Raw genomic sequence first — 22,712 nt, 5'->3', positions numbered from 1 at the left:
TTGCTCCTCCTGATTCAGGTCCTCCAAGGCAGAAACCTCGCTAACAACAGAGGATGTTACCGAAGGGTGATGCACTCAGCAAGAGGCGCTGAGCGGTTCCTTTCTGGGGACAGTGGGAGCAGGCTGAACAGAGGCCTGGTTCTCTTTTGCAGCTCTTCTGCTATACCCTGGGAGATGGCATGGGCGACAACTGCCTGCATATGAGGAGACAGTTCCGGCTCCTGATCCCCCCTGGGACAGCTGAGGGGTAAAGCTCAGACTCCCCCTGGATTGGAGTTATGTCTTCCTGGACAGGCTCAGAAAAACAGGAGGGGGCAGGAGAACCAGGATACGCCCTGGAAACATCAGGGGAAAGGTCCTGGGATTCAAACTCTTCATCAATGATCCCCCTAGGATCCCTTGGAGGGGGGGAGGGGGCAAAAAAGCTTGGTCTGTGCTGGGGCCAGAGGGCCTTCTCAAACTGCTTTTCAAGGGCCTGCTGCCTACGTTCTGCTTCCCTACCCGCTGCTGTTGAGCCCTGATAGGGACGGCTATTCTGTCTTGCCACTTTGCCCTGTCTAGCTCTTTTACCCTTCCCAGTAGCCTTGGACTGATTAGGGTCATGGGAAGGACCCGGTCTAGCGTTGCCAGCTGAGGATGGTCCAGGTTGCTGCACCGCTGAATTAGGAATGTCCGCCATCTTTCTGAGCATCTGATGCTTTGGCAGGACGATCGAGCAGGGCAGGAAGTAGGCAGGGATCGAGTAAGCCAAAGGAAATTGCAAGGCCAATTGAGTTGGTAATATAATTAAGGAACCACAAACCTGTAAGGTTGCGCGGTTTGCAGAGGAGGGCAAAAAATCAATCAACCTCCTCTGTGCCGGGGTATGACAGCAGGAGCGCCAAAAACCTCAGCTCCGCCCAAAAAAATTAAAATACCAAAGGAAAGTGAGAGGAGCGGTAGAGACCCAGCCAGAGCCCTGGACTGGACCAGCTGACCACTGGGCAGCGATCTGCACAGAGACAGGCAAGTAGCAAAAGCCAAATGAAAAAGGCATGCAAAAAAACAGCCCAGAAAATGGCCGCCACTTCGTGGAAGTGAAGGAAGGAGAAAATGGCGCCCATGCTGAGAAAGGGCAGCCAGAAACTCTCTACGGCTTGTCGGCAAGTTGAAAAGACAAAAAAAACTTCAAATGGAACAGCTGACGGCTCTTGGCAGCCGCCAAGAGCGATCTCGCAGCGTTTGGGGCTGAAAAACATCCATGCAGCTCTGCTGCCGTCCGCAAGCGACAAGGCAGACAGAGCACCTCCCACGCCTGCTCCTACCTCAATTAGAAGGCTGACAATCAATTTTGAAGAGAAGAAACACAGGGTAAAGGAATAAAACAAAATAGAGCAAAAAAAAAAAGGGGGGGGGAGAGTATTAAATAAAAATCCAAGAGAAAAAACACACACAAAAAATATAGAAGGGAGAGTCCAAGCAATTGGGAAATTAGAAGCTGGAGCTCAACAAAACTAGTCCGAATGGGCCAGATTGAGGAAAAACTCTGGGGTTGAGCAGCACCAGGAGACGTGGCCAAGGAAAAAAAGATTCCTCAGTCCTAGGGCAACCAGACTAATTTAACCCATTGCTTGGACTCTCCAAGCAGTGCCCAGGAAAATATAATTGTTCAACCAATTCAGTACCTATCTAATGAGAGCACAGAACGATTCACATTTTGTAATCTTTTCTACCAGAATTTCCTGGGACAGACTGTCCAATACTTTGTCAAGTTAACAATAATAACTACCATACTTTTCGGAATATAAGACGTACCCGCCCTAAAAGAGGGTGGAAATGTTGATACATCTTATATACCAAATACAGCCACTTTTGGCCTCCGAAACCTCACCCCATGCGTCCCATTTTTGCCAAAACCAGGCTTGTTTTTCGCAAGAACGGGGTATACAGAGGGTTTGAGAGGCCTGCAGAATGCTCCTAGGGGCTGGGGAGAGCAAAAACACAATGTGTGAGGTGTTTGAGAGGCAAAATAATTCTCATTTCCATAGAAAATAAGATTTTTTTCCTATTTATCATGTGATAAAACACTTTTGAATATTAGCAATTCACTGACAATGGTTATTAACCACAGATTTGTCTTCGAAACATTTTTCTGCCATCTCTGTAAGTGTAAGAGATATTAGTATATCATAGATTAACAGTAGATACCAGTAAAATGCAATATTTTTATCTATTTTACTTTATAAAAATGTAAGCCTCTATTATGGTTTTATTTAGGACCTGGGTAGAGCCATCCACCTGGTAACATTTGGCAGGTCAGTCCTATCATTAAAGCAATACCATCCTAAGGGGTCTTGGACTATGTGGCTGCCCTGCGTTATAGAAGAGCCTTCCCTCAGAAGGCTGCATGGCCTGACCATGCTGTCTTTATTGTATTCATTGAATCAGTGTACATCACCTAGAGCTGCTGCAGTTGAAACAGTTTAGTTAATATATTTCTTAAAAGTAGTGTATTTATTTCTTATCCCAGCCTAATCCCGGTGTAGTTTTTAGCTTTATCCACAGATAAGTCAAACAAATGCATTTATCATTTTCAGGGAATTAAAAGGAACACAAGAGACCAGTGAACAATTCTAAAAATCAACATTTTTTCAGGCTTTACCTTGGAATTAATCTCAATCTCTCTCGCCCTCCTTCTCTCTCACACACACACAGATTTTTTTTTTAACAGTAAAAGTCAAGATCTACAAAATAATCTGTATTTTCTTCCAAATACTAGATTCCTCCTGGAGTTCTGTACGTGTGGATTTACAAAAGCTGAATAGTCCCAACAATAAGCTGTTCTCATCACTAAAGTGATTTACAAGATTTAAAGTCTTAAAAGCATCTGTTCAGAGCTTTAGCTCCATTTATCATCTCTTCAGCCTAAGGATGGGGATCTGAAGCACCGTGAAATGTTGCTGGGTCCAATTGTGATCACATCTGCAAACTCTTCCCTTTGTGCTCTATATTTACCTAGGATTAATGCTTAGTTACTTAAGAGGGTCACTCCCTTATACATAAGAAATGATTTCCATATCTGAATCAACCTTAAATCATATATAATGAAACCACAAATTATGCATCCTCAAATCTATGAGAACTGGGGAGGGGGCGTTAGGTTCTGGAGCCTAGAGTTGTCCTTTTCCGCCCACAAGCGCTTCCTCCCCCTTCCTCCCCGTGCATTGTACCTGCATGTTTTTCCTCCTTCTTGCTTGGTTATGATAGATCTTGCTGAGTCAGCCTAGTCTTTAGATTTCATGTGGTCTCCTCTTGGCAGCTGGCCTTTTTCAGAGTGGCTCACTTGACTGGTGATGGAAAGAATTATCTTCCTTGCACCACAGGCTCACACTGGCTTTTCCACTCCAAGCAACTCTTTATTTTACTAAAAAAGACTGCCTGTATTCCATAACATCTGTGGGGTCTTTTGTGTTGTCTGAGCTTGTTTGTTTTCTTGCAGACATTTCTTGCTTCTTGACAATCAAGAAGCAAACAATACTCCCCAATCAAGGAACTCATACAAACAAGCTAATAATAAACAACAGCCCTATCAAGGAATCACCAAGACCACTTCCACCACCATTGATAGGGCAAGCTATTAATATATAAAATGAGCACAAACCCCCTCCTAGTAGCACTGATGAAGTTACCTAGTTTGGTAATAAAACATCTGCAAAAAAAACAATCAGGCTCAGAGAGCACCAAGGATTCCCGCCTTCAACTCGGGGCTACAAATATTCTCTTAAATAAAATTTCCCCAGCCGATCATATCCTGCAGATATGCTCTGGGTTCCTTCAAATTAAACAATGTCATTTGCTGGGAGTCTGGAAGTGCACCTTTGCTATAGCAGCATCTGCTCTTTAGATGATCCCCACTTTGCAGTTGTTCAGGTCTTTGCCTAGAGACAGTGAAACCCTTCACTTCATTGCATTTGCTATCCTCTATCTTTGCTTTTTATATATTATTGATTTTATTGTCATTTTTTTCTTTTCTTTGTTGTGAGTCACAACGAAATAATTAATAATTGGGTGGCATACAAGTTTAAAAATATCATTATTAAATCACATCACTGGACATTTAGTGCTACCCAGATCATTTCTGGCAGCTGTAGTTAGACTGAGCACGTATAATCCATGGGCAGCTATAACATCCACCCTTAGCATCCAATAGTATAACTGAGAGATCAGTACATCTCTCACCACATGAGAAAAAAGAACATAGATACATTGTGTAGACACATTACGTTTAACCCTTAAAAATGTTCTCTATCTACATGCAAAATGCTGTAATAATATTAAAATATTAAGTAATAAAATTTAGGTGAAAACTATTGATAGTCATATTTTTGCATATAAGGTCTGGTTTTAAATTATCAATCATGTATATACAAACTACAGATAATGAGACACCCCCCCCCCCAAAATGAGCTTCACCAATACAATTAATAAAACTACTTTCTTGAACTAATAATTTCAATAGTAAATCTTAGCTTTTCATTCCATTTTGGAAGAAATGCCTTATAATTGGATTATTGAAGTTTGTTGTAGCATTATTATATGTGATCTATGTTGGAAACATATTCATAATATCACTAAAAGAAGGCAGAGTACACAGATCCACTTCCACCTGAATCAGCTAATAAACAAACATATCATGGGCAATTTAAAAACCATAAAAATCAAGCACAGGAAAGAGCTCATACTTTGGGATAAAAAAAGAGCCAGCATTGTTATTAAAAATTTAGATGTTAAATAACTAGGAATGGGTCAGAGGACTGTCAAAGAAGGGAAGATGCTTCAAAAGAGTTTCAGTAGAACTGAAATTAGGAATAGTTAACTAAGAATTAAGGTCAAATCTTTAATGAACCTTAGAAGAAACAAACCTTCCTAATATGTTTGATTGCATCATCTGACAGCAAGGCAATGGCAAAGATCTTTGCTCCTAATCCCTGCAGATCAGAGTCCACATTTCCACACACTCATAATTGCATTTAATAAACAACTCTAAGTTTCCCTGATTTTAAATAAATAATAACATTGCTAGTTGAATGAACTCCACAAATTAATTTGTGGACACTTTCCGTGGAATTGACCAGATTTCTAGAGTTTAATTTATGAGAGTTAAACTTCAGCTTCCCTTCTATTTTCAAGAATGCTACCAAGGCTCACAGAGATGGTCATAATTCAGTGCTTTAGTTTGAAACACACCTAATGAGTCACCTAGAAGATATTAAAGGGAAGCCAAAGTCTTGACATTCTGATAATGTGCAAGATGTTCTGCCTATGCAAATATATATATTTTCCTGGTGCATGAAGTTAGTCTATTCTGGTATAGAATTGATACAGAAAGTCTACACACATGTAAAAAACCAAACCAAGATAAATAACATAACATATAAGTTGTAGAATTCAATTGAAAAACAAGCTAAAAAATTTTAGGGGCAGAATAACAATAAAAAAGTGAAAGAATGTGGATGCATAAAGATGCTCATCCTTAAACCAATACTTTATTGAAGCACCTTTTGATTTTATGACAGCATGCAGTCTTCAGCATGGCACATCATGCTTTGGAAATCTCTGTCCACTTTTCTTTGCAAAAGCATTCTGAATCTGCTACCACCATGCTTCACTGTATGGTGTACTTTTGGTTATGCGCAATGTTGTTTTTGTGCTAAACATACTTTTGGGATTAAGGCCAAAAAGTTTAACCTTGATCTCATCAAACCAAACACATTTTCTAACATGTTTTTATCAGACTTGATGCAGATTTTTGCAAAGTGTAGCCAGCTCAGCGCCTGAAGAGGCTTCAGTCTTGCCATACTACCCCACAGCCCAGATACATGAAGAATATGGGATATTATCACACTTAGTACACAACCAGTACTTGTTAGAACTTCCTGCAGTTCTTTTAATATTGCTGTAGGTTTCTTGGCAGCCTCTTGGACCAGTTTTCTTGATTTTTTTAATCAAAATTGGAGGGGCATCCAGTTCTCGCAAATGTCACTTGTGTACCATATTTTCTCCACTTGTTGATGACCTTCTTCACTGTATGCAATGGTATAAGCCAAGTGAGGGCTAACCTTTTTTGGCTCCCGTGCCAAAAGCGAGGGGAGCACAGAGGTGTGTGCATTATGCGAGCGACCCGTGTGCTTGTGCACGCTCCCCCACATGCATGTGTGTGCAACAACAGCTCCCCCCGCTTTTGGTGTGCTTTTTTCACCCTCCCCAAGCTCCAGAGGCTTTCTAGGAACCTGGGGATGACAAAAACAGCCTCCCCTGCCTCCCCCCCCCCAAGGTCCTCCTGAGGCTTCCGGATTCCCCGTAGAGCCATTTTTTGCCCTCTGGAGGCTTCAGGGAAGCTCTTGAACGGTGACTTCTGGTTTGTCCATAGGGCCGTATTTTTACCTCCGGATCCTTCAGAAGGCTTCCCTGAAGGTTCCGAAGGGTGAAAAACGGCCCTACGGACGAACCGGACTCACTTCTGGTTTACTTGTAGGGCCGTTCTTTGCTCTCTGGAGCCTTCAAGGAAACCTCCTTAAGGAAGCCTCCAGAGAGCAAAAAAATGGCCTCAAAAGGCAGCCAAAATCAGCTGGCCAGCACACGCATGCGCACTGGAGCTGACAGGGCAATGCCTCGTGTGCCCTACAAATGGCTCCGTGTCCCGCCTATGGCATACATGTCATAGGTTCGCCATCACGGGTATAGCCAATACCTTGGAATTTTTTTGTACCCTTCTCCTGATTGATATCTTCCAACAACAAAATCCCTTTGATGTTTTCTAAGCTCTGTTCAGACCACAGATTTTGCTGTAAGAGGCAACTGAGCAAATGTCAGAAAAAGCCAACTTGAACAGCTGCATTGTATATGGCCTTGAACAAAGTCATTTTAATTGATAGCAGGTGTGTACTAACTACTAACATGTTTTAATGTGACTGGTTAATTCTGAACTTCGTCATACCTCTGCTTATAAGAAGGTGCGGTCAGTCACATTATTCTATTTTTTTATTGTTATCACCTCCCCACCAAAAAGGTTTTGATTTGTTTTTCAACTGAATTGTGCAGCTAATATGTTACGTTAAAGGTAGAAATAATTTTGAAGTGGTCTGATTTTTTTTACATCTCAAAAAAATGGCATTTTTACAGAGTTTTCTGTATCTACTGCATTTATGTTTCTCTAAACAGCACCAACTTGCTTTCTGAGAAACATGTTATCAAAGTATTATTTAAGGCAAAAATATGTATTTGTTTTGTACAGTACACTATTTATCCAAGTTGATGAGATATGACATCAATTTTTATTCTGTGAAATTACTACTAGAATGAAAATGGAGGGTCCAAAGAGTGACTCAGAGATTACCTCTATTTTTATATTTACATTTATGGGCATGCTTCTCTTCCATGCTGACAAAGTCTGGGGCTCACCAATTTACAAGTTTACAAAAATTAGTGTCAAGCCAGCCTCCCTCAGCAACCAAGAAAGAAACCACTTAACTCCATTTTACAGAATTAAAAGTACTTACTCGTTATGAAATGATAGCAGCTAAGGAAAGCAAGATCTGGGGCAAAAGCGTGCAAAATCAGACATATCAATGTGTGACCAACCCCCTCCCTCCAGTAACCCTCATCCCACTGTCCAATCTGCAAATCCCTTAGGTGTCATCTTCAAGGAGCATCATCAAGGAGCAACACCTTTTGACTTTAGATTTGTAATGGGCAGAGCAATGCTGGCGAACGAGGGAATAAATTGATGATAAAAATTCACAAATCCTAAAAAACTTTGTAGTTGTTTGCGAGTGCGAGGGGGTGCCCACTCAGTTACGGCCTGGACTTTCGCCGGGTCCATCTCGATGTCGTTGTGGGAGATGCGGTAGCTCAAGTAATCAATCTTCTCTTGATGAAATTCACATTTAGACAATTTGGCATAAAGTTCGGCGGCTCGGAGGTTCTTAAGTACTGATCGCACTAAAATCACGTGTTCATCACATGTTTCCGTGTAGATAAGGATGTCATCAAGGTAGACCATCATGCCGTTGTACAGGTGTTTATGTAAAACTTCATTTATTAATTGCATGAAAACAGCTGGCACCCCCTGTAGGCCAAACGGGAGTACTCTGAATTGAAAACATCCGAGTGGGCAGTTGAAAGCAGTTTTCCATTCATCTTCGTCTTTGATTCTGACTCTGTAGTAGGCCTCTCTTAGGTCCAATTTCGTGAAGATCTTCCCTTTACCCAATTGGGCCAATATATCCTTCATCAGAGGGAGAGGGTATACATTTTCCATGCACACAGTTAAGATTTTTATAGTTAACAGAGAGATGAAATGAGCCATCTTTCTTTTCTCTAAACAACACAGGGGCAGCCACATGTGGCCTAGCGGGTTCAATAAACCCCCTTTTCAAATTTTTGTCAATAAACTTCCGTAATTCCTCCATTTTGTGTGGGGTCATTGAGTAAATCTGGGGTTTTGGAAGTTTTACTCCTGGGAGGATCTCAGTGCTGCAATCCGTCGGGGTGGTGGTGGGTAATTTTTCAGAGGATTTTTCACTGAAAACATTCTTAAGGTCCCAATATTCCTTTGGGATTTTCTCCTCCCCCTCAATTTTTTCCTGCACCACGGCTGCCAGGTTAGGTTCAGCGTCGGTAATGTTGGAAACCCTCCCTTCTCCCTCAGGGGATTTAGCAGATCAGATGCGCAACCACCCTTTCCTCCAATTGATGTCTGGGTTCCATTTACGTAACCAGGGTAAGCCCAGTATGAGAGGCCGGTCCATCCCCAGTGCCACAATGAAACTTAATGTTTCCTGGTGATCCCCCATCCACATGTCTATAGGTTCAGTCACAAAGTGGACACGAGCCCCCGCAGCTATAGACCCATCTAGCTGGCAAAAAGCAAGGGGACTTTCAAAGTTCTCAGTTTTAAGCCCATTTTTTCCACCACTTCCGGGCTAACAATGTAACGTGTGCATCCCAAGTCTAAAAGGGCCAGCATTTTTGCTTGGGCGCCAGTAGAGGGCACTTTAAGTTCTACTGGGATGGTCATGGGGCCTGATCAGGAACTTACCAGATGGTCGTCATCGGATTCGGTTTCACTTTCCCCTGATGAGAAAGATGGTTCTTCTCTTGGGATGGGAGGTAATTGCACAACAGGTTTCACCCCTTTCATGGTGGTGTCCCTGCTTTTCCCAGGTTGTGTGTCTGGCTTCCTCTCCCACACGGCAGGGGGCCTTGGGCCAATCTTGGAGCGGCAATTTGCTGCCCGGTGCCCCTCCTTTCCACATCGTAAGCAGGTGGTATACTGAGGTTTCCTTGTAGATCAACTTTTTCCTCCTTTCAGAGTTCCTTTGGGGGTGGGGTTCAGAGGGGTAGTTTTCTCTTTCTCACTGTCTTCGCGGTACTTGTCTCTGGCTAGATCGATCTCCACATCTGCTGCCAATTCGTACCAGCGTTGCAAGTTATGCCACTCGCCCCTGTTCAAACAGTTTTGGTATATATCTTTATTTAAGCCATCCATAAAACTTTCCATTAAAGCTTCTTCCGACCAGACCCACATATAAAGGGACAATTCATGAAACTCTTGTATGTAATCAGCCACTGAGTTCTTCCCCTGGGTAAGAGTTTTCATTTTGGCTCTGGCCTTCCGCTCCGTGAGCGGGTCATCAAAGCGTTTTCTCAGGATAGCCATAAATCTATTATAGTCTCTCAGCAGGGGGGAGTCATCATTATCAAGAGCAACCATCCATGCTGCTGCCTTGTTCTCTAGCGCCATGGTAACAACTTACCTTGGCTTCTTCTGTAGGGAGATCCTCTCCAAATTGTTGCATGAAGTTCCAGACTTGGACCAGGAAAAATCCTAGTTCCTTTGGGTCACCTCTAAATTTCACACCAAGCGGAGGAACTTTTGCCATCCGGCGTCTGCAGGGGGGGGGGCTCCTCCTCTTGGAAGGGCTCTTGCGGCTGCTGCTGCTGCCGGGGCTTCCCCATCCTGATGAGCTCCACTGTCTGCCCCCAGGGCCCCCCTTGGGCAGAACAGGACTTCTGCAGTTCTCTCATCTAGGTCTGGGAGATCAACTTCTCTTTCAGGACCATTCTCGTGCAAACGTCGCCTCACCCAAGCCTCTTGAAAGTTTCATAGCCTGGGACATCATAAGGTTCTCCTCGTCAGCATCCTGCCAGGCAGCTGCCGGTCGTCGATGTCGCCTTGTGGTAACTCCAGCCGGATTTTCCTCAGAGTCATACTTCTGTCATACTCCCAACGATCACCTCGGGAGGACGAATTGTTCCTCCAAATTCAGATCCGCCATCTACTCCGTCTCCAAGGGACACAAGGATCCAGCCGCCCCCCTGTCATCCTCCTGGTCGCTACCTGGGTAGGACATTCCTTTGAAGGTTTTGGTTTTATTTTCACTCCCCTCGGAAGGTGTTAGCTCCGGGATGAGTGCAAAAGTGAGATTTTGCTTAATGTCAAGCCGGCCTCCCTCAGCAACCAAGAAAGAAACCACTTAACTCAATTTTGCAGAATTAAGAGTACTTTTACTGGTTATTAAAAGATAGCAGCTAAGCAAAGCAAGATCTGGGGCAAAAGCGTGCAAAATCAGACATATCAATATGTGACCAACCCCCTCCCTCCAGTAACCCTCATCCCACTGTCCAATCTGCAAATCCCTTAGGTGTCATGTGTTTCATCTTCAAGGAGCATCATCAGGTTGGTATGCAGGACGGATGGCCTTGACCAACACCAAGCACTAATCTCCAGCATGCGCAGTAGATGGTGAGAACAAAACTCCCTTTTTACAATCTCTCCTGTACTAAAACTTCCCCTCCCAAATACCAAGCCCCCCCCCTCCCCGTTTCAATGGCAGCCGAAAGCAAATAGCGAAGCAGAGGCTGACAATTAGCTCAATGTTAGATTTAAAATGTTGTACAACAAAATCAATACAAGATATTCTGCTCTTCAGATGCAGGTAGTCCTTGACTTATGACCACAATTGGGACCGCATATTTTGTTGTAAGTCACTGCAATCATAAATTGACTTGGACCCAATTTATAACAATTTTTACAATGCTGTTAAGCGAATCACATGATCATTAAGCAAATCCAGCTTCTCCTAAGGGCATTTTTCCTAGAAATTGGCAAAAGAGCTGCAAAATGCAATCATATGACTACAGGATGTTCCAACTGGTTGTAAATTACTGTAGGTTGTAAGTCACTTTTTCCAAGACTGATGCAATTTTGAACTATGGTTAAACAAATGGTTGTAAGTCGAGGACTACTTGCATAAGTATTCACTCAGGTTATATTAGTATTAACAGTATTATTTACACAGGTTTTAGTATCCTTTGAAAACTATTCAAAATATTTGAAAGCTATTGAGCATATAGAATAGACACACAGAAATAGCTGCTATATATGGTAGCAGTTACCATTTACAAAACATCCATATCAAGTAGTATTCCAACTAATGTTTTTTTCAAGTTTATTAGTATTAATATTATTCATAATAATAAATCAAACAGAAGTATAATAAAATAAAAATAAATGGTAGTAAACTATCTACCCAAACACTGTTTAGAAAAGTTTGTAGCTTATACCAGTGTTGGCAAACCTTTTTTTGCACCAAAAAGCGTTTGCGCTCACTTGGCAGAACTGATGAGGGGGCTGTGCTAGCTTGTTCTTGGTGGCGGGCTGAGGGAGGGCATTTCATTGACACTCTTCCGGTTTCCAGAGTGTGCATGCAAGAGGAAGAGCAACAGGCAATGTCTCACGTACCTGGAGAGATAGCTTTGTGTGCCACTTCCAGCACAAGTGCCATAGGTTCGCCATCATGGGCCTACACAGTACCTATGAACATTCTACTATGCATATTACTAATCTAAGGAACAGCTTCTGTCACAAACTATTGCTACTAGAAGTAGCCTCAAATGCAACAACAATGAAGGTATAAGCAACAGAAAGCTGCCCTGGCTCCTCTATACTAACTCCAAGAATTGTAGAAAAAATTGTAGCTGGATACTCTTTACCTATTTATGGAAAACATGGCAAATTCAGGATCAATATTATCTTTAAATATCTACTTGCATCCAACACAGTTCTTATAGTATCTTGTAACACTAATTTAACTGATAGAACCCAGACTTTGTCACAAATCCTCATCGCAATTGAAAAGTAAATCTTACGATCCTTATGACCAACAAATCTATGATATGTTCTCATTTTTGCTACAATAAATATATGATAGAAAATACCTTATAACTGAAAAATTATACATATTAAAGTATTAGAAAGCAATACAATTTTCTAATGCTGCGTTCAAAGGACAGCTGAAATTGGACTGCAAGTGCTGGCAAACAGAAGGGGGTTGGGAACATTATCTGAACAAGGGAGTTCCTCTTAGTGCAGCCAAGCATAGGAAACTAGCACAGGGAAGCCTGAATTTCCTGATCAGTCTGTGCATGTGTACTTGTAAAAGGGGGAGAATCATCAAGGCCCTCACTGTAAAAAAAACTATAGCGAACAAAGTTTGTTTTGGTTTTGTAAAGGTTTGAAAAGGGATTCACATCTATAAAGGTATTATGATACCCTGTTATAGATATGCAGGTCGACATAAACACATACAATTACTGTACTTGCAACTTTCAAAAGGAATATTGGCCCATATATTCCTATTGTCATCTACACTTGGAAATGTCCATATCTGTAATATTCATTTTAAGTCAGTATTACGGTACTCTTTAGCTTTTATTATCCATATTTAGCATTTATTGTGGATGGTTCACATATTTAGCTGGGCTTGTAAACTATGGTAAGCTGAAAATTAGAATCACCAGCATCTGCATTTCAACCAATTTCATACATGTGTGCAAAATCAAATAGAATGTCACTCAATGTTTGCAGTCAAAAAAGAGCAGGTCTTGTTTATTAGTCTACTAACACAATCTTAATGGTTCAGTTCTAACCCTGAAACATTTGAGCAGTGAGGGAGGGATCACAGATTTACACTGCTGCAGAAATAATGGCCTTTTTCTAGAAGCACTTATAAATCATTATTTTGTATGTATGCCATTACCAGTTTAGGAGATCAGCAGGAAAGAACCAATGAATATTGACACATGTAATTTCACTTGCTGGAACAGAAAATACAGTGAAGAAGTCAAAGGTATACCCAAAATTATGATTGGAGATTTATTTTTTTTTGCTTTTGGAAAGAGGTTTTATAGTATAGTTTTTGTTGACTGTTGTCAGCTGTCCAGAGTTCATACATAATATGGGTTTCTATATAAATTTTCTAAAATAAATGTAGATGGCCTCTATACTGTACTATTTATTTATGGTGTAACAAGATTCTGCTACATTATCTTGTAATCAATTAAAACTAGATTTCAGAGAATACTAGAAATAACTCCTAATTTCAAAAGCTTTAAGATATTATGAACATAAGAAGTTATCTAATGTCAATTCTGATCACTGATCCAACTGACAGCATTTATCCAAAGTAATGGCTACAAAATGTTTTTATACAAGTTTTACACAAGATATTTACCTTGTGGCTTTTCATATGCATACTAGTACCACTGAATGCAGGTCTCCATTAAAGGAATAGCAACTCTGATCAAAAATAATCAGCCAGGATTCTGGCATATGTTTGGGAAGGATGGAGTGTTTCTTGTAAGAGTCATCAAACTGATTCACATACTGCAGTAAGCCATAATTTAATCACAACTTATTAGATAAACACAAAAGGCTAAGCAAAACCCAAATACATTATAACTTAATGAACTTGTACACCTAGTCATCCTGTAGCGACCAAAGGATAAACTGTCCTATTTATGGGCATGTAAACTGATTGCTTCAATTTATTCCAGCCTTGAAAGAAGCCACAAGTTTTATCCAGCCGCCTAAGAAAACTAGCATAATTACTTTACTTTAGTACCCTGGAAAAATCTCCAAACTACAGGTTATCAGTATTATGATAATGGGAACAACTCTCAGCAAGTTCTCTATATTAACAATAGTGAAACAATTAAGAACACTGGAATCATAATTCAGAATTTTTCTCAAAATGCCTTTCTTATTTAACTGTTTGGGGTCAGATACTCAGGTTTCTCAATGTACAGCTTGATATTTTATAGGATGCAAAGTTAACTGTGCTCCAGATTTAACAGTTATACAAATCATCTGATAGTTATTGCAATTTATTGTACTACATTAAAATGTAGTTATTTTAAAATGTAGTTATTTACTACTGTGCCACGATATTTGATTTGCTGAATGTGGGTAGACAAGAAGCAGAAGTACAAAGGCCATGTAGCCTTTTAGCCTCCTTTTCTGCATGCCTGAAGCTATCCAATGAATTGCTCCATCACAGTTCATCATAAAAGCTTCCTCATATCAAGTTTTCCTTCTGACAGCTTCAGGAGCAAATATTCATATAATTTTCTTAAGACTGATAAAGATCTCCATTGGGGGGGGGAGGGGACGACATACATTTAAGCACAGTATAGAGTTTGGTATTTTTCTATCCATATATCTACAAGTCCCAACTCAGTTTAGCTTGCTGTGATATTTTTGTTCTAAATCAGTGGTTCCCAAAGTGGGTGGTACCTCCCCCTGGGGGGCGGTGGAATGACCTAGGGGGGCACTAAGAGGCAAAGGGGACAGCAGTGGGGTGCTAAGAAGGCAAGGAAAAAAAGATCATGTATTGTGTTGGCTGAAAAGGGCGTTGCCCCTAGGTTGGTAGCTTCTTAATTAATTCTCAGATGGAAAGGAGAAACTTGCCGAGCAGAAGATGGACTATTTAAAGCCCATTGGTGCGGGCAGATGAAATTACCCAAACAAACCTGGAAATAGCTGTGGGTTTCCCTTTAAGCAACATCACCACCCTCCCCTCCAATCACTGCCTTCCTCCCAGGAGAGGGGTTCACGCCACTTCAATCGCCCGCCCCCCAACACCATTGGCATCTTAACCAACTGGCTTGGCTTGTGAAAAGTTTTTTTTTTAACGGTTGGTGGGCAGGGAGATCATGCACGGTGTTGTTGGGGGGGGGGAAACCCCACCAATTGAATTCTAGTTGAGTTTGCGAGAGAACTCTTTGCCACTGGTTTAAAAAACGGTCACATATGTAGTGCCATCCTTTTCCTTTGCATGGGGACACAGCTGGGTAAAAATAACTGGGGGGAGGGTGTGATGCTCCCTTTTGGTGGTGTGGGTTTTGGTTAGGGAAGTTTGGATTACCAGCAGGAGGGAGCTCGCATTGCAATCTTCCATTTCTAGCCTTGGAAATACGGGTGTTGTTAAACTCACGGGAGCTTTCTTTGATATAGGTATAGTATACTATATGTATATGCTACTATAGTATAGGTCAGGAGTCCCCAAACTTGGCAACTTTAAGACTTGTGGACTTCAACTCCCACAATTCTCAGCCAGCATAGCTGGGAGTTGAAGTCCATAACTGTCTGGAGAATTCTGGGAGTTGAAATCTACAAGTCTTAAAGTTGCCAAGTTTGAAGACCTCTGGTATAAGTTTTCCTGCTTGAGCAGGAGGCTGGACCAGAAGACCTCCAAGATCCCTTCCAGCTCATTTATTCTAAAGCTTATAAAAGTTCCACTCAATGCTGGTTGCAGGTGGATTTTCTTTTAGGATATGTGTTTAGTTTTTGAAACATCCCCATTCCCATCCTCTCTCCTTGCGGAATTACTGGTTTTGAATAATTGGTTCGGCGAGAAGTTTAGCCATTGAAACCACATAAGCATTTAAAGGCAGAATGTCTGTGTTGTGCAAAATAATTGGCAATCTGAAGGAGATAAGATTATATTAAATGACACCAGAGTTTCTTGCCATTTTTGGATGGGAACTGGATGAAAACAGTAATACAAAACTTAAAATTTAGATATTTTTTTAAAAAGGAAAAATAGATTGTACTTCAGTTTTGCTTAGATGTGTGTCAACCGTTTTTGATATTTAGACAACCAAATCTTAAAGACTATGCAGATGGTTTGGAAGGGGTTAGTAGCAAAGCTAGTGTTGATATTGTGGAAATTAATGAAACTGAAAATTACAATGATGTTATTGCAGGGATGTGACTATGCAGCTAAAGTTGTTTCTCTGACATTCTAAGACTTAGATGTCTAAGTGATATCAGGATCTTTTTTTGATGGAAATTCCAGATTGGGTGATAAATCCATTTTCAGATACTGAGGAAGATGGGGTAATGGAGGAACAACTCATAGAGTTGCAAAATGGCATTGAGCTGAAGCCAAAGTTTAAGAAATCGTACCAAGAGTTTCGGTTACAGAAAGAAATTTCTGATCACTATCCTGCACTATGGACAGTGGTTAAGAAGCTCCTTGTTGCATTTCCAACATCATATTTGGTGTGATCATCCAACTTCTCTCCAAGCAAAGAAATCGACTCCAGATTACTGAACGTGGTGATTTAAGACTCCTGCAAAGTGATTTAAAACTAGACATTGGGAAACTGGTATCACTTCATCAAGCCCATCCATCACATTAAGAATTTATTGAACAGTGAAGTAGTTACTAAATTTTACAGAGTTTACTAAGTTACTAGTTAATAAGGTTCTTGATAAATGACTATGAGATTTTGAAAACCTGGTATCACTGGATCATGTTCAACAATTTTATTGAATTAACATTAACTAAAAAGATTTTTAAATTGGATTTTGAATAAATGTGCAATCAATTGTTACAGTTTTGAATTTTACTGTTACTATTTTCCTTCCGTCGTGCAAACCGCCCAGTCACATGACCCCCCAGCCACGCCCACCAAGCCACACCCACAGAACCGGTAGTAAAAAAATTGAATTCCACCACTGGGTGGGGGGCACTGAGGATCAGTTTGTAGCACCAAGGGGGCGGTGGACTGAAAAAGTTTGGGAACCACTGTTCTAAATAAACAGGATAGGTATATTATAGCTGTTTACATAGTCCTTGAATTACAACCATAACTGTGATGAGAATTTCCATTGGTAAGCAAGGTAGTTGTTAAGGGAGTCGTATCTTTTTTGCCATGGTTATTAAGCAAATCACTAGTTATTAATCATTAAGCAAATCTGGCTTCCCCTGCTGACTTTGCTTGGTGCAAGGCAGTTAGGAAGGTCACAAGTGGTGATCACATGACCCCAGACACTGCAACTGTCTTACCATAGCAGTTGCCTAGCGCCTTAACTTTGATTACACGACCATGTGGATGCTGCAACAGTAGTGGTAGGACCAGTTGTAACTAATTTTTTCCCCACTGACACTGTAACTTCAAAAATACTATTCCTTATCTTTGTTTATAATAAATTAAAATAGTTTCTATACCAGAAAAAAATATTCAGACTTGATTCAATAAATTTTAAGAAAATATGCTAACAAGGAGTTTCAACTTCCTGACAAGAGAAATCAGAGGCCATAGATGCGCAGGTTTTTTAAAAATCCTATGGACTCACGAGATGAAAGAGAAAAGTACTGACACATTCTGTTATCTTCACATTGCTGTTGCTTTCTTTCTCTTCTAATACCGCAGTGAGTAGCATAAGAGTATGGAGCTACTAGAAATGTAATGCCACTCTAACTATACAGGCAACATACTTACATGTCTGATATAATTGCTAGGACAGACCAAGCACAGCCGTGCCCCTCCCCCCACCATTACTTGCTAAAATGTTAGTCAAGCAAGACTGGTCAGTCAAGGGACAAAGAAAAAGGGAGAGAAAGTAACTGTAGATGGAAATAAAAAATGAAATCACTAATATATTACAAATGCCCTGAAGTTCATAATGCAAACCCTCTTTTAGGTTTCAGGTTCTGTCACCCATTTCCCAGGTAAGATCTCTGATAAGTTATGTCCTTCTTTATTCCCAGTTACAGCCAGGAATAGACTTGGCAGTAACCCCAGCAAAGAAAAAAAAAGTTGAAGACTGCAATAGCTCCTCTATTATGAATTTGAAACAATGATAATTAATCCCCCTGCAACCCACCCCAATACTGTACTCCACAGATGTCAGCCCTACTCTGCTTTGTTCAAAACAGGCAATGTACAATCTCATTTTGCACTGCACAAGAGGAGGCATTCAAGACAACAGCTCACAAATCTTCTCCAAACAGATAAGATCTGTTTGACTGCCTATTAAATAGGTGAACCCAGTAGCTATTAATGAATCTTCTAATGTCTAAAGTGTACTCTTAATCAAGCCCTTATACACAACAGCCAAACATCTTCCATAGGATCCCAGGAGTCATGTTTTGTCGTTTGCCTTATGCAGCCAATGTACACAACTCACTAGGTTTACTCTTTCTGAAACAAAGGTTTTCCTACCTTTGATTACGTTTAATAGTTACTGCCTAATAACTTCTACAAACATTCTTAGGTGTTATATATCCTCATCTTCCATGTGCTCTTTATACACTAAACATTCCCGCTACCTTAACTGCATAAGACATTTTTGCTTCCCATCCCAGCCATTCAACAACCTGTATCATTCACTTCTGCATCCCAGGATATCCTAACAAAGACCCTTTGGGAATTCCACAGGTTTTGATTACCTGCAAAATTAAAACATCCCAGAAAACAATGCTAATAAGTCACCTTTATCACACCACTGGAGAAAATACATTTTTTAGTCATTAGAAATTGGGTAATCTGACTAGGGGGCATCTTTTCATTTATTTGGGGTATTCTAAATTTTAACATGTCCTTCCTTTCGAGCTTTCCCTCATTCTGGCACTCTTAAGTTAACTCTTGGTTGCTTGAAACTGTTGACTTTACCTCACATGTTCAAGCATCTCACAAAATATTTCTGCCTGGGTTATTATTTTCCAGCTGCCCTCATGACCTTCCACAGGGTTAGTAGCAGCAAACTGACTGGTATAATACACACACACACACACAAATCTTACCCACTTTTCATTTCCCGCCTGGGACTCGGGCCTCTGCACCTCCAGCTTTCCTCTGCATATTCCAAGCCACTCCCCCTTTCTAACAGCTCCAGATTCAACCCCCTCTTGCCAGCCCTCTGCACTAAAAGGCTGGAGGAAGATTAGGCACTGTTTGAAAAGCCAACAAGGCACTTTCTTTGAATCTGCCAACTTCCACCAAGAGGCTGTGATGGTTCCTTCAAGGGCTCACCGGTGACACCTTTCACTTACCTAATCCATCGTGCCTTGCTTCCCAACCGATTCACTGGCGCCTTGTTCTCTCTCTGACTGTGCAACATACCAATGCCCAGCGGCTCTTATGACTCCAATGACCTCCCCCTTCCTTTCCCTGTTCCCTCATTCCTTCCAGATCACTCACCCCTTTTCTTGCTCCTTTGACTAAGCAGCACACCTCTTTCTCCAACTTAAGAGCGACTCTGCTCCCTCCCCTCATTTAAGCACGTTGGCCCCACTATCTCCACTTCAGTCGCACCACGCCTCCCAACTCTTCCCACCATACTGTGCCTGCCTTTAGTTGGCCATCGCTCCCCCCACCCCCGGGGCCCTCCTACCTTGGCAACGTTTAAACCTCCCTCCATGCCCAAGTCTCCCGTCTTTCTTCCCACCCTCTATACATCAGGATCGCCTCCCCGAGTTTCTCAATGCCCCATATTCTCCTCTTCCCCCCTCCCCCCAAACCCAGAAATACACGAAGTTACTGCTTTCTCTACGGGAAATTTCCAGTCTTCCGCCCTAGGCACAAAAGAGACTTTTCCCCGGCTGTCTTTGGACCCGCACACTGGTCCCTTCCGCCCCCAAGCCCTGTTCTCAACCTACCCCGCGTCTTACCTCGCAGTTACCCCCCAACTTTTCTTTTGGAAACTCTGCCCCCCCACACACTCACCACCACCACCGGCCCGCCTCAGGGAGCTCCCCATGTCTCCTCCTTCTCGACCACGTTTCAAAGCCGCCCCCCCCCTCTTCCCGGCTGGGGCTCCCACACACCACGCTTCAGCCCAGCCGGGTCTCAGGGGCGGCCCTGAAAGACCGCCGCCCGGACTCACCTGCCAGCTGTCTCCGCAGTAGCAGCGCGGACTGGAGCTCCGTCATTCTCCCCGCCGGTGCCCGGGGAGGGAGTCTGGGGCGGCGGCGGCGGCGGCGCAGCTGCTGCTGCTAATCCTCCCGCTCCTACGACTGCCGGGCTCAAGCCAGCCAGCCGGCGAGCCCTCGTCCCTCCCCGCTCGCGCCGACCCCGCCGCCGGGGGCCTGCCTGCCCGCCCGTCCTCTCAGCGCCGGCGCCGCCGCCACAGCAGCGCCGCGAGTCCCTCCGCCGCGGGGGGGAGGGAGGGGGATAAGGGGGGAGGGGGAACTACGAGGAGAAACTATTCTGAGGGGATTCGGACCAGGTCTGTGTGCGTGTGGAGGGAGGAAATAAAGCGCGCGGGAGGGCGCTCAACGCTGCCGCTCGCCCCGCGCCTGCCGCTCCAACACCTTCCCCTCAGCTTTCTTTTCTCTTTTTTCCTCCCCCCCCCTCCTCTCTCTCTCTTTCTCCTCCCCCTTCACGGAATTTCACTGCACTCGGGCGCCGCGACACGCAGGCGCACAATTCTCTCGGCGCATGCGCTTCTTTCGCAGATGGCGCTTGCGCTTCCTCCTCTTTTCTTTCTCTCAGCTCGGATTGCCCAGCGATGTCGTGGCCGCCATGTTTGGAAGGTCGAACTCACGGCCGTGTAATGGGAAGCAGGATTTGAGCCGCTCCGGCGCGCGCCCGAGAGCTGGGGCTGTGTACGAGCGCGTGCGTTGGAGGCATTTATTTATTTGTGTATTCGCCGGCCCTGGCGCCATCTTGGGAAGGGCAGAAGCATCCTGGTTTAGACTTCTAATATAACCCTAAAAGTTTGGCAAAGGAAGATCGGGCAGCGTTACTCTTCGTTTCTTCCCCCTACGCTTTCCAAGTTATGCAAATATGATGAGGCTTTCGGTTTCACATAGATCGTTACGCTGCATTTTTTTAATAAAAATCATCTGTCATTTTTTTATAACTGCCTTCCGTGAACGGGGTTTCTAAATCAGTTTTGCACGCAAAACGTTTTAATGGGTGGATGATACACAAAATCAAAGATCTGTTAAAAACATTCCCTTCTAAACTTATTAACCATTCAGAAATTAATATCAAGGGAGGGCCCCTCCTCTCCGTCCCTTCTACAATTTTGAACAAACTCACATTTTTGGCAATTGTACTCCCCCACCACCACCAACATTGCTTGTGAAAAAATATTTGAGAGATAATCTTGTGGCAGTTTGATGTATTTTTACTTCATAAATTCAGAACTGAGTCAATAGGTGTTTTTTTCTATAGTATTTTTTTATTGTCTTTCAGAATTGTTATATATTGAATGGTACATGGGATTCTCAACCCAGTTTTATCCTCAACAATTTTAAGAGGTAGGTTGAAGGAAGAGCGATTATCCCAGGAGCATTGTGGTTCTCTGGTGATTTGAATCTGATTGATTGATTTAAAGATTTATAAAGCCGCTCAACTCAGCCACTACATTAAGTACTGCCTTGTCTCATTAGTGAAAATAATGTACGGTAATAAGATTTAACATTAACCATGAATTAACCCCCTCCCAAAAAGATATTTCAGATAATCTAGGACTAAGCCTAGCCCTCCGTCCCCAACTATCCAAAGGTACAGTGAAGACAAAGATAGTGTCATGACTAATTTGGCAATCTTAATTTATTTTTATTATCCACTTCAATTTGCGAACGTTGTTACTGCAAAATAAAATGTTTTTTTTAAGATTCTGTATATATTTTATATATTTTATTGTAAGCTGCCATGAGTCATAAAGGTGAAATGGAAGGCTATATAAATCAAATAAATATTTTTATTTTTAGATTGTATATTTCATATATCTTATTTTTTAGTGTAAGCTGCCCAGAGTCATATAAAGGTCAGATGGATACCTCCATAAATTAATCAAATAACATGCACTTCAAAAGTAAGAGAATATCTTTCGTATATGTATGTATGTATGTATGTATGTATGTATGTATGTATGTATGTATGTATGTATGTATGTTACATTACTGTCCATGTGCGCTATTCAGTGTAAATTTTCTTCACGCATGCGCAGAGCAATTTACAGTGAAGTGCGCACATGCAGTCACTAAAATCCAAAATGGTGGCACCAAGCGGCAGCGAGGGAACAGGTTCGGGGGCATAGCAGAGTTGGTTCGCTGCTTGTTCTGTGACCCAGGCCTGAATTCCACTACTGGTTCAGCTGAACCGGGCTGAACCACCAGCAACCCAACTCTGATATGATCATTTCCAATGAGTTATATTAACAACGATCTCATGTTCTCAAAGCCAGTTTGTTATAGTGATGAAGGTAGGCTTAATTGCAGCATGAAAGCCTGCTGGGGAATTTCCTCTAGTCACTTTCTGCTCAGCCTACCTCACAAGGTTATTTTTGTGGAGAAAATAGGACGACAAAGGATTAAGTATGTTCAGTGCCTTGAATTACCTATAAGGTAATAAAGGTGAGATAAAAATCCAATAATCGAATTTGAAGGCTACATCTATCCAATGAAACTCTTGATGTTGAACATGCCATATAAAATATCACCGATAAGACAAACAAAAACCCAGGTTGAAGACCTCATTAAAAACACAAAGCATCTCAATCATGCATCCATGCTGGAGCTTTTAAACCAATAGCCCATCACTAATGCATGAGGGAGAAACTAGGTGTTCATGGACTTCCCAAAGGA

General features: G+C 42.1%; 1 protein-coding gene across 2 annotated transcripts in view; it reads right to left on the bottom strand.

Moving 5' to 3' along the window:
• Window positions 1–20,450, bottom strand: part of UBE2G1 (ubiquitin conjugating enzyme E2 G1) — a 56,672-nt gene extending 36,222 nt beyond the window's left edge. The window contains exon 1 of one of the 2 annotated variants that reach the window (XM_087717225.1): window positions 20,000–20,450. In XM_087717225.1, the coding sequence (XP_087573351.1) occupies window positions 20,000–20,045 (46 nt within the window). In that variant the 5' untranslated portion in view covers window positions 20,046–20,450. The remainder of the gene's footprint in view (window positions 1–19,999) is intronic. The other variant, XM_087717224.1, reaches the window with a different exon arrangement.
• Between the last annotated feature and the right edge of the window lie 2,262 nt (window positions 20,451–22,712).

This window comes from Thamnophis sirtalis, unplaced genomic scaffold (assembly GCF_051295495.1).
Source record: "Thamnophis sirtalis isolate CommonGarterSnake01/CBP01778 unplaced genomic scaffold, rThaSir2_p1.2 scaffold_6, whole genome shotgun sequence".
Taxonomy (NCBI): Eukaryota; Metazoa; Chordata; class Lepidosauria; order Squamata; family Natricidae; genus Thamnophis; species Thamnophis sirtalis.
This window is presented reverse-complemented; position numbering and strand designations above follow the sequence as displayed.